This window comes from Cyprinodon tularosa, unplaced genomic scaffold, assembly GCF_016077235.1.
Source record: "Cyprinodon tularosa strain WSP-4 unplaced genomic scaffold, ASM1607723v1 ctg97, whole genome shotgun sequence".
Lineage (NCBI taxonomy): Eukaryota > Metazoa > Chordata > Actinopteri > Cyprinodontiformes > Cyprinodontidae > Cyprinodon > Cyprinodon tularosa.
Window position 1 is genome coordinate 916,201 of NW_024039751.1, and position 13,326 is coordinate 929,526.

At 38.2% G+C, this 13,326-nt stretch overlaps 1 protein-coding gene across 1 annotated transcript in view; it reads left to right on the plus strand.

Annotated features, from left to right (window-relative positions):
- The window catches only part of drosha (drosha ribonuclease III), a 235,815-nt gene extending 225,933 nt beyond the window's left edge, over nt 1-9,882 (plus strand). Inside the window, exon 32 of the mRNA XM_038275611.1 lies at nt 9,475-9,882. Within this exon, the coding sequence (XP_038131539.1) occupies nt 9,475-9,605 (131 nt within the window). The 3' untranslated portion in view covers nt 9,606-9,882. The remainder of the gene's footprint in view (nt 1-9,474) is intronic.
- The last annotated feature ends 3,444 nt before the right edge of the window (nt 9,883-13,326 follow it).

A 13,326-nucleotide genomic window follows, 5' to 3' on the forward strand; every position in this document is an offset into this window, starting at 1 on the left:
TTTTATCCATCCATCCATTCATCTATCCATCCATTCATCTATCCATCCATCCGTCCATCCATCATCCATCCATACATACATCTATCTGTTCATCCATCCATCTATCCATTCATCTGTCCATCCATCTATCCATCCATCCACCTATCCATCTATCATCCATCCATCCATTCATCTATCCATCCATCCATTCATCTATCCATCCATCCATCCATCCATCCATCTATCTATCCATCATCCATCCATTCATCCATCCATCCATCCATCCATCCATTTATCTGTCCATCCATCCATCCACCCATCCATCCATTCATCCATCCATTCATTCATCTATCCATCCATCCATTCATCTATCCATCCATCCATTCATCTATCCATCCATCATCCATCCATCCATTCATCTATTCATCCATCATCCATCCATCCACCCACCAATTCCATCCATCCACCCACCAATCCGTCCATCCATCCATTCATCCACCCACCCACCCACCAATCCGTCCATCCATCCATCCATCCACCCACCCACCAATCTGTCCAACCATCCATCCATCCATTCATCTATCCATCCATCCATTCATCTATCCATCCATCTATCCATCCATCCATCCATTCATCTATCCATCCATCCATTCATCCATCCATCCATCCATCCATCCATCATCCATCCATCCACCCACCAATTCCATCCATCCACCCACCAATCCGTCCATCCATCCATCCACCCACCCACCCACCAATCTGTCCATCCATCCATCCACCCACCAATCCGTCCATCCATCCCTTCATCCATCCATCCATCCCTTCATCCATCCATCCATCATCCATCCATCCATCCATCCATCCATCCATCCATCCATCCATCCATCCATCCATCCATCCATCCATCCATCCATCCATGATCTTTTTTCTTCCCCCAGTGTTTGTCTATTACTCCATTTAAAGTCTCTAGTTTTTAACAAATGTTTCTTTTAACTTAATTTGAGAAAGGACATCTGGATGACAGTTAACCTAGAAAAAAAAAAAATCAGTGATTAACAATCTATTTTTAAACAAGCTGTATTATTTGTAGGTTTATGTTGATGAAATAATATTTTCCAGGCTGTAATAAAGATAAATTCATTTTGAAGTCAGACCCTCAGCTCCTATTTCAAACACACTAACTTATAAATTAATTTTGTTTACACATGTTTCTGTGTAGATCAGTGTTTTCCATTTCCTCTTTAACTCACACACAAACTCTGCTGAAAGGCTTTGAAGCACTAATTTGCACTTAGTTTGCATGGTCACGAGTTGTGACTGGAAAAACTGCACAGTCAAATGTGAGTCTCAGCAGGTCGACTCAAACCAGTGGGCAGCCGTCATGCATGACGCCCCAAATGGAGGTGAGCTGTGGGGACACACAGTAAGGTAAACACTTAGTGGAAAATTACCTCAAGTCTACTAAAATAAATACTGCTTTACACTATCTAATGTTGGTATAAAACACCTTTCAGTGAAATAAAATATTATTTTATTAGTTTTAATAATTCAGTATTGTTTTATTCTGCATTTTGGAGGAAATACTTAGTTAAAAAAATAAATTTAAAATAAACATTATCCTGGATCCAGATCTTGTTTCCTACTAATATCCGGGAACAAATCCTAGATTTCTATTTTTGTGCATTTGCATTAGGAGCTGTCTGGCTCTTTAAGTGTGATGTAGAGTGAGCATAACAGATGAGCCTATAATACAGAGACTTAATGAACACCAGATACCTCAGCCACTGAGAGTTCTTAGTCTTATATTTAAAACAAACATATCCATCTGCGTACAGGAAAAAAAAACAGACGGATCAGGAGGATTTGTGGGAAGTTCTGTCTGATACAACCTAAACCAGGAGACAGCAACCTTGTTAAGAACCACTTTTGGTTCAGCTGCTACAAAAAAAAAAAAAGTTATTTAATGTTAAAATTGAAGGTTAATTCATTAAAATATCTGTTTTTTTTTTATAGATCTAAAGAAATTCCAGAAAAATATTTACATTTTCACATAGAACAGAGAATCATATAATTGTAATATAGATTTTTTGTAGAATAACACACTGTTAAAATATGGAAATCAAATATAATATATCAAGCTTACTTAGTAAAATCAAGTAAGCATGCAGCTAAAAACATCAAATACATTTTAAAACCTTGTACCATCAGTGCTCTTTTGTTGTAGATATTTTATGCAGATTTTGTGTATAAGCACAAATAAGAAACACTAGAGCAGGGGTGCTCAAGTCCAGTCCTTAAGAGCTACTATGCTGCAGCTTGTTGATGCACCCCATTTTAACACACCTGAATCAAATGAGTGGCTCGTTACCATGCCTCTGATGAGCTAAACGAGGGGATTGAGCCTTTAAATCTAGGTTATTTAGAGAAGAGATGCATCTAAGACTACGTTGACACTGCAGGCCTTGATGCTCAATTCCGATTTTTTTTTTATTCCTAAAAACTTAAATTTGTGTTCTATAAACATGCATTAAAAAACAGGACAAGCATACAATAGAATACAATTTTGTTTATAAATGTTCTGCTAGTTCTACACAATGGGTGCTTTCAGTATGATCTTTAGTTTGTGTTCAATGTGCATCAACAGACATCAGTGAGCTACACAGTGCACCTATGTCTTTTTAATCCATAAAAATACCCTCCATGAATGACTTTGCAGATTCAATTTGCAACTTTACACTCTGAAACAAACAAGGTGTTGAAATAATTTGGTTTGTTTTAAAATATTAATAGTGATTGGTCATACAGTTGTTGGTAGTTTTGTGGCACCATTAGGACGCTTAGCATCCTAGCATCCGTGGGTTGACCTCTTTCTGCAAGAAACACAATCAGAAAGCATCTTAAGTTGTCATAGAAACCTGACATACCAGCTTTCTAAAGACAATCTCTTTTTTTTTTTGGAGAATGTTTTTATTTGATGTAAAGGTTTTATCTTAAATACAAAGTTAATGCTTGAAACATTCAGCTTTTTTTTTTTACCTCTGGACTTCAAATTGAACAATAATACGATTAGTAACAGTCGGCCGACTGTTTAATGAAAGTGATTTAACCCTCAGATTATTTTAATACTTTTTAAGTAATTCTGCATTTGACACCCTTGTCCCCTCCTTGTTAGAACATCAAAGCTCTGTGTGCACTTACTGCATTGAATAAACAATAATGGCAAAATTTTCTTTCTAGGCTTTCCTGTTTTCCACCGAAAAATTCACCAAATAGCCTTAAATTGTCACGCATCCTCACATTATTGATACATAATCCACCCATAAATCTTGGTGCTGGAATGAAAACGATGCTAACACTCTGGTAGCATATGTTGCTGTGGAACCTGAGAGTATCCTTCAGCTTTAATGGCACGTTCACAGATGTTCAAAGAGCCCATGTGCTCCACTTCCCCTTTCAAACTGATAAATATACGGGTGTTCACAATGACCCACATGGTCCCTCTGATCCTCAGTCTGGAGGGCCCAACATCCAGAATTTTAACAGGATTTCTCGTTTTTATCTATACGACCATTTTACCTACCAAAGCTCTGCCCATAGCACTCTTACACAACATGTAGAACTAAAACAGTCAGAATGGAACAAAAGTATACCTCCAAACTGACCTAAAATATGGAAAATCAAACAGATTACACCTGGTCAATGACTAAAGGGCAGATTAGACTTTTGCAACATCAACACACATCAAATGTTGCTTATGTCTGGTTGCGAACCAGTTTTGCTGGTCTGCACCGTCAGTCTGGAATTTCTAGGGACACATAGCAGTTTCCTATGAAAGCGCTAGCGGGAGCCTATTCGAAAACTCGCGAGAACTTCGGCGGATGGTCACGAGAACTTCAGTGGCGGGGCGGAAATGTTTATCCTCCAAAACAACAATGGTGCTTCTGCAAGATATCACTGTCACAGAGATGAATCTAGAGTTGCTAGATATCGAAGAGGAACATGTTCTGTTAATGGAGTTGGCAAAAAGACAGATTAACCTTTTGTCGTAATTGTCCATTCTAGTTGTTCCTTGGTTTTTAAAAATGTCGTGCCCCGGCACCGAATCGAGGAGGACGACCACACAGACAGCCGGAAAGGCATAGCAAGGACCAATCACAGCTGCTTTTTGTCTCGCACACTTCCGCTTGAGGTCTGCGCAGGTTTGCAACTGTCCGACGTGTAGTCAGGATTTTTTTTAGGTGTGCGGGGTCACGCACAGAGAGAGATTTGATGGTTGCAGCGGCTATGTGTCTGAAGCATAAATTGGCCTTAACGACTCTGTACATGGGTCTTACCACTGCATCACCTGCACACCCCATACCTGGGCATTATTTAACCAAAACAAAATAAAATGGAAAAAAATCAGAGTGAAAAACTAAGTTAACCCCGTGATGGAAAATATGTTGGAACCACTTCTAGTTTCTGTACGGCTCGTTTGCTTTTCTTGATCACCTCGTTTTCTTGCCACTTTGGTCCATTCTTCTTTCCATTATTGCTGTGGTATGTTAATGATTGATGCCACCACAGGTTGAGATTTGGACTTTGACTAGGCCGTTACAAATCCTCGGGTCTTCTCCATATCTGCTGTTATCTTTACAGTTTGCTGTTGTAGTGTTGATGACCCATTTGGGCCAAGCTTCATCTGTCAAATGCTCGATTCAATGGCTGTACAATTTGAATGTAGTGTGGCTGCAAGACGAACCCATATCATCCTCCCTCCACCACTGGGCTTGATGTTTGGTTGTGTTTGCTACTACTAAACATCTTTCTTATGGTTTCTTCTGTCGAAACGACATTGTTCTGGTTCATTCTGATGCAGCTCTGTTGATGTAAGTCATGTTGATATATTCTTATGTGACAAAACAGGCTTTATGCTCAAGTGCTTCCAAATTTGTCTTTTTCCCAGAACTTGTTGGGATTTTGGACATTTCCCTTAGCATTGGATTGAGTTTTCCAGGACATACAGTCTTTGTAAAGTTCTCTGCTGTTTATAAGATTATCTTTAAACCACTCTCCTTTATCAGGACTGAATGACGTTCAGTTTGTGTTGTAAGTCAGCAACAGGAAACATGCATTTGAAGTAAAACACTGAAAAAACTGCTGATTTCATTGTTGTTAACTTTAAACTAAGTTGGGATCCCAGCACAAAGCCCTGGGTAACACCAAAACTTATTCTGTAGTTTTGTGTGTTTTAATTTCAGATGAACTGGTGAGATGTCAGATGGTTTTTTTGAAAAAAATCTTTCTAGGATCCCATCCAATATACATGGCCAGTAGCAGCTGCTTCTCTTAGCTCATGCTTTGACACAATAAAGGTCTTTGTTTTTGTTTTTTAGGTGATCCAACTGAGCATTATCAATTCGTGGATTTAATTAGCAAAAATAGTCTAAATAGCAGAACTGGTCCTATAGAGCAAGTATAGGTGTACCTTTTTTTATTTGTTCACTTGACTTAAACATTTTTTTACAGACTGATTGAAAGCTGATTAATCTTGTATGTTGTATAATGTAAAGTTCACAATTTTAATGTACTCTTCTATTTAAATAATGTATTTCTCCAAAAGGTTTGGGGTTCTTTGCCACAAGTTTTTTTTTTTTTTTCTCGTTCTGTCCTAATTTAAAATAAGTTATTTATCAGCTTCACCTCTCAAATGGTTATCTGGATGGATTTTTATTCTGCTCACATTTAGAGCACTTGATGAGGCAGAACAGCCTGCTTTGAGATGCCACCTTACTGAGGCTCCGGCGTTATTAGGACCTTCTGAAAAGCCACTGAACTATCTAAAAAATGCAAAAACTAGCTCAGACCCGGGCTGTATCTCCCATTCATTAAAATGTGACATTTTAAAGATGATTTCACAGGACATAGAGGCAGCGTGGAAGTCTCTTCACCTGCTTGACCGTGACTTTTTTTCAGGCTTCATATTCTTTTTTTCCCCTTCCTGATCTGTATTTTTCCTCCTCTTCTTCTGATAATTATTATTGCTGCAGTTAGCCCTTTAGCACATCCTCTTGAGAATGCCACCCACGCATTTTCTCTGCACCTAATGAGAGGCAGAGCATGTGACAAATATGCCTCAGAGAAAACTTTCATCAGAGTTTTCGATGCGGTTCAAAGTGCACTTCTGTGTCCCGACCCGTAAAGTTTCTTATTTGTTATCTCCTCCCAGGCTTAATGTGTCGTATCAGAATTGGAAATTGCTCCGGCCAAGTTGGCAGCGTGCGGAAAACCTAAATCGAGGTTTTCAGAACTTTTCTGTGGAAAACGAACGGTTTACGTAGCCAAATCTGCAGCCTTATCTTTCTGCTTTTTAAAGCCAAGTTTGAAACATTTGTCAGCTTGGAAATGAGCAATTTTGTCTAAAATCATCATAAAAATTGAAAAGCATCTTTTAATGATCTGCATACAATCAGATCTTTATTTCAGCTCATTATCTCATTCAGTTAGAGCTTTAAATGTACAAGTGATCGATGATTTAACAAAATAAGAACTGGGTGCAGAAATGAGGCTGTTGATCAATATGCTCAAATGTTTTCATACACCCCATTAATGTTTGGTTAAACATCTATAGAAATGAACAGGCTTCATAATTCTGACAGAATATTTGATTTTCTTCCTGTTTAAATTCATTAACACAGGATTGGCTTTTAAGTAAAGTAAGTAAGATCATTCATTTCCAACATGATCACAGCTTAGTAGCAAAAACCTGTATAATAATATCTACCTCTTGATTTCAGTAGATTTGATATAATTTTATTATAGATTAAGAAAAATGAATAAAAGCCTCAAACAGCCATTTTATCTCTGCTATTGGGCATGAATTTGCCCTATCGGGGATTGATAAAGTATCTATAATAAATCTATATAGAATTAAAAAACACTTCAAAGAAAATCTGAACTAACTTTTATCAATCGCTTAACCAAATTCCAATCCAATCAAAACACATTTATCCCTGAATTTCAGTTAGTAAAAAATGCTGTAATTATAAATTAATATATATTGAAATATCAGAAAAGCCCAATCACTGTTATTAAATAAAATAATATTGAAATAGATATATTTCTATTGAATTAGGGTAAACCATTCAGAACTCCAGTTATTTCCATTTTATTTTCTGTTTTTGTTTTGTCATCTGTTTCTTTTTCAAACAGGTAGGTGAGTTAAGAAAAACTTATTTAGGAAGACGACTTCATTTTGGAGCATCAAATTTTAACCATCGGGTGAAAACTGCCCTAACCTCTAGATAAAAGGAAAGTGGCAGCAGTAAAGCACAGTAGAGGGAGCATCATGCTGTGGGGTTCTGCAGTTGTCAGCAGCATTATTGAATAAAGCGGAGGGCATCATGACCAAATACTACTTCAAAACCTTTTAACTTAACCAATGAAAGCTAGACAACTGAAAAATGGACACACCTGGTTGTTTCCCAAAAAAAAAAAACATGAGCTGTTTAGGAAAACTTCTCAGCTTTAAACCCTGCTGTCTGTGAACGGTTTAAAAGTTTAGTCCAGAGGAAGAAAACCAACAATGCCACACATGCACCATTTTACCAGAAGTATTGGGTCACTACACCAAACCAATGAATTCAGACGTTCCATTCACGTTCATGGCTACATGTGTATGAAGGTTGGTTTGGAGAAACTTGACTTGCTTTTGGAAAGCCTTTGGGTTTAATTAGAGCAAATACTGCAATTCTGGTTTCCTCATCTATGAGAAGATGTTTACAGAAATGTTACAGCTGCTTTTGGTGGAAACTGGGGCGCATCAACAGATATGTCCCTATAGATTAAAACAGGACGTCCTCAAAGCTCGTGTAGATCTAAAAATAGACAATACTTTTGGTCAGATGTTATATGTACATCATTTTGAGAACAAACCTGTCCGCATTCCAAGTTGTTAACCCAGGTCCTGTTTTCATTTGAAGTAGTTTAATCATTAAAGTGGTAGGGAAGTCATATTTAAATGTCAAATCATTCTGGCTTAAACATGTATATAAATGTACTCTTTATTAGACCATATTGTCCCAAAATTTAGAAAATCTGTCCTAAAATCTGCGTTTTTTTTCCGTTATCTTATGCAGGCCAGCTAGTTATACGTCAGCTTGTACGCCTAAATTCGGCCAATCATATCAACGGTCATCTGTCAATCACATTTTTTCAGTCATAGCATCTTGATTAATGTACGTAACGGTCGAAATAAGAATCATTTCCTTTCCCATTGAGTTCCGTCCCAGTGTTCATAGGGATGGACGTCTGTGTCTTCGGCAGGCGTAGAGCTAACAGAACTGGCAGCGTTGCGAGGCAAGGGCTCAAACATGTACAGCTGTAAGCCTTCTACACCAAACCAAGCTTCTGCCGCCCTGGCGTCCTCTTCTACAACAACTTTGTCCCCACTTTCCTCCTCTAAATAAAACGTGTGACGGAGGAGACTCATCCACGACCTCCCACACAAAACTCTCCTCCTCTTGCATGTTTCCGCTGTCCATAGCGCTCCTTGACAATGTCGTTACCGTCACAAATTTAGTGCTAATTGGTCTTAATGTAATTTCTCATTGGGAACCTACTAGCACTAAGTTGCTAACTGGTTAGCACGATGCTTCCGACAAACCGGCCACAACCAAACTTGCTTGCGAACCTTCGGCCACAACAATCCTGCCCCCTTGATAATCGACCAATCACATTCACTTTATTCATTCGTGTAAAATCGGGCACCGATCGGGAGAATTCGGAAATCCAACGGTTGGAACAGGCGCTTCCCTACGACTTTAAAGAAAGGTTACGGAACAGTTCAGGTAATCTATGCTGGTGAAGATTCTCAGTCATCCAGGTTATATTCATTCCAAAACAGTTTAAAAAATCCACTGGAATTTGATTTCCAAGTTTGAAGACGTTTCGCCCGGGAAGCTTTTTTAAATTAAAAAAATCTGGATAGTGTTGACTTATATAGAGTAGCCCAACAAAGCCTTGTTATGGCTTAGAAAACATGCAAGTTGGACCGCAAAAACAGGTCCATCCCTTAAGAACGAGGAGTCGTTCAGGTAATATTTTCAAGCCCATAATAGGTGTATTCAAACTTCTGCACATTCATGGTTATATCTCATTCATTCTTATTGTCTCTAATGCCTGATTTTATAGATTTCATTCAGAAGTGTTTGCTTGCAATTAAGCAATCAAATCTAACACCTATTGGGCCGAATGCAAACAAACCCAATTAAATCTTCCTCGTTATTAGTGAAAATTCAACACAGGAATCATTTAATTGCAACATCTGACCTAAAACACAGCCCGACACCTGCTTTGAAAACTACCGATGGTGTAATTTGTGTCTTAATTTGCCTCCTTCGCCCTGTTGGAGGCCGACCCCGTCCCTTCACACCTCTTTCCCTTTTTATCTGTTCTCCTTGGTTGACTTCTCTTTTGTCCCACCCCTCCTCTCTCCATCTCTTTCCCCGTTCCCAGATAACTTCCCACAGATGGCTCATCAGAAGCGCTTCATTGAGCGGAAATACCGTCAGGAGCTGAAGGAGATGAGACGGGAGCGAGAGCGTCAGGAAAAGGAGACCGACGAGGCGGCGGAGGGCAGGAAGTGACGACGCCTCGTTTGGTGGATCAAGGAGCAGAAAAGTGGCAGCAGTTCAAGGGAGAGTTAGTGAAGACGCGGTACTGCAGGTACTGAGATGCTGTTAGGAGTCAGAGAGAGAGATGTCATGTTTGACTCTTCAACTGTCGCCTTCTTGTTTTCTAAAACTATGGTTGGAAAGTACTTTTCAGAAATGTGTTACAGAAACAAACCAACAATAAGAAATAAAGTTTTCATAAAATTGAATATGAGATGTTAAATAAATAAAGTTTTAAAATGAATCACCAGCAATCTGCTTTTATTTACTTCTGATGAGACAAAAACTCTAAAGAGGGTCGATTACACCAACAGTGTCACCATCTGCTACTTATCTGCCAATAATAATAATAAAAAGTTTTCCACCCTTCATTCATTTTTTTAATCATCTCACTTGAGATCCAATTGGCTGTCTCACTGATCTTAATTATAGATTGTCTAATTAACAATTTCCCCGGCTCTGTCGCCTCTGGATCTAGCTATTTAACAACGGCAGACATATTAATAACTTATCTGTGTTAGAGTTGAGTCTTTTATATTGAGATTCATTACGGATAAAGCGTACATACCTGTGAGGGCTGGAGAGTGTCTGGTGTGCTTTTGCCTGCGGCTGCCGTCACATTTTTCAAATTAAAGTTTCCATCCGTCAGAGTTGTCTGTTTGGCAAGAAGACCTCATTGAGACGGACTCATTTTAAACATATTTAATCGTGTCATATAAATATTCAGTACAAAATATCACGGTTTACAAAGCAGAGTGATGAATGGCCGGTCACGTCGGGCCCCCCTTAGACTACCACTAGTTCTCGGATCGTTTCTACATAAACAAAACGTGACTGCTGAACCACATTGCCACCGACAGAGTTATAGCATAGAAGAGGCGAGGCCCGAGGGCAACCTCGTCTGCACATCAACAACCACAGATCTACTGCATCCGCACTTCAGTGTTTCCAACAAGTTCCCTCAGAAAGAACCTCACACATTGGAAACTAAAAATAAAAAAAGTGGTGTGGCTCATTATTATGGAGGCAGTTTCATTCGTTGTAAAAACACAAACAGTTCTCAGTGTTGGTGATATGCTTATACCCCGGATGAAAACAGCAAATATGAAAACCAAAGGGGACACTTAGAGATTCTGAGCTGTGTGGTGTAAATCACGGACAAACTGGAGCCGAAAGCCACAGCTCTGTTAAAACCAGCTAGTTATCCTTCTGATTTTTAGCTAGCCTTAATAACGGAGCAACCAGAAATGTTGACAAAATAAGAACCGTTTGTCTAAAAAAATTTATTTGTTTGTAGGATCTGACTACCAGACTTGATGAATGTAAACTGCTAACACAGCTAGCTTTAGGTTGCTAGTCACTTTCAACATGTGAAAGAGCCAAATCATTAGCATGTTGAAAGCTAATAAATTAGCAGAACTAGCATTAGGAATGTGCTATGGTTTGCACTGTAATTTTTGAGTCTAGCAAGGAAGTCAGTAACATGGTTTTATTAGCAACTGCCTCGACGTTATAATGATAATATATGGATAATAATAACAGAACCAACCAAAAAGTCATTTTGTATCTAGGAAATTGTTCAAAACAGTACAGAGAAACATTGAAAGGCTAATTGTGTGCTATCTGGATGCTAATTAGTATAACCTGTAAGCTGGATAGTGCTAAGTAATAATTGTAATGCTAATGATGCTAATTCCTAGTACCGTTATGCTAAAGACCAGCTTGAAATTGTGACTGTTATTAACCTTCTCCCTTAAAATGATCAACAAAAAGGAAAGTCTACTGGACCACATATAAAAAGACTCGTAGCTCTTTGTCTGAATAGCTGTCCCAGTTTAGATTGAGCAAAGGGAGATGTTGCTAACTTTGAGTCGTGTTAGAAGAGCTCTTCTGCACATAAGATTACGTTACCATCATAAGACCGACACACTGAAATATTCTCAGTTTTTGTCTTAAAATGCTAGCTAACAAAACAGAAGATAATTCAACTTTTTTTCCTCAGGGGTTCTGATTAAATACTTGCTGATTACGATCATCATTAGCATGTGTACATTTAATGCGGAAAGCATCATTAGCATGTACGTGTTGGTGATAACGTTAACATTTTGTGTCTGCTATAACATATTCATTGTTTTAACTGTGCATTTCTACGACGGAGTGTTAGGGCCAAGCTAGAGATTTTTTTTCCCTACTATTTTGAGAATAAAGTTGTAAAATTACGAGAATAAAGTCGTAACATTACGAGAAAAAAGTCACAACGAGAATAGTCCTAATTTAGTAAGAGATGAAAGTCCCAATATTATGAGAAACAAGTTGTATTTTATGACTACTCCTGCAAGAAACATTTTATTCATTAAAATGCGGAATGTAGAGCATAATGTGAAGTTATACTTTGGCCCTGGTTTGATAAATAAGGAAATCTTTGGGCACATCAACATCAAATTGGGCAATTTGTCAAACTTGAGTCAGGTTGCTAGTGCTGATCAGCCGTCATATGCTGGTCGCAGCTTGAAACTTTCTTTCTGAAACAGGTTGTGGTATCATGACTTCATTCTTGTAATATTACAACTTTATTATCGTAATATTATGACTATTCTAGTAATGTTACGACTTTATTCTGGCAATGTTACAACTTTATTTTCTCGTAATGTTACAAATTTGTTCTCGTAATATTACGACTTTGTTCTCATAATATTACGACTTTATGCTGGTAATGTTACAACTTAATTCTCTTAATTTTACGACTTCATTCTCGAAATAGAAGAAAATAAAATCTTTAGCCTGGCCCTAATATTCCGTCATACATTTCATTGCAAGAATCTAATCCAATTTTGATTTTTAGATTTTCAAATTGGCAGACTCAACTAGAACACCTTTTTAAGTCAAAGGTTTCTTTAGCACCCGGGCTTCAAAAGCCAATATGGCCGCCATATTCATATAGCAGTATTAGCGGCAATAATGAGCTACATTTCCATTCTAAACACAAATCTGCCATATATGGTATTGGACTGCCTGTTATTAAAGATTTAGCTTCAGTAAATGAATCGCAGATGTTCATTGGCATGTGTTGCTAACAGCAGATGACTGTTTTTATTTTTAACTGTTACATTGACCAAAGAGTTATATTGATTAGATTTATAAAAAAATAAAAACCATGATACTGTTAGTTTTATCTTGGTAAAAGCTAATTATCCTTTTGTTTTCTGCATGCTGTAGATGATTTCCTTTACATTTTCACCTGAGGTCGTTGGGACAACAGTATGTGATGCCAGCTTTTCATTGGTCACCACTGGTTGCTGAGTTATCAGGGTTAGCCTGAACTATCTATAAAATAAACCTCTAGCTCTGTGTATTTAGCCTAGGCGCTAAATAGAGTTCAACTATTTTCTTGGAGGCGGACAAACAGATTTGGTGCAGTGATGGCCCTTTGAAGTGTTGATGACTTCATGCTTATCATAGCAACACTGCTTCAGCCTGAAAACTCACAATGAGAAGTTCAGAGGAAAGCAAATAAACAAAAGAGCGCACAGCTCTAGTAGCCTCTCATAGTTTTCCAGCCTCTATAATCAGCCAGTGTGTTTAATAGACTGCAGCATTACAGATGGAGAGAAGAAAGTAGCTCTGTGGCAATTATGCCATGGTGTTATTTCTGTTCTAAATGTCTGACAAATGTCAGCCTCTTCACAGGTTGGCC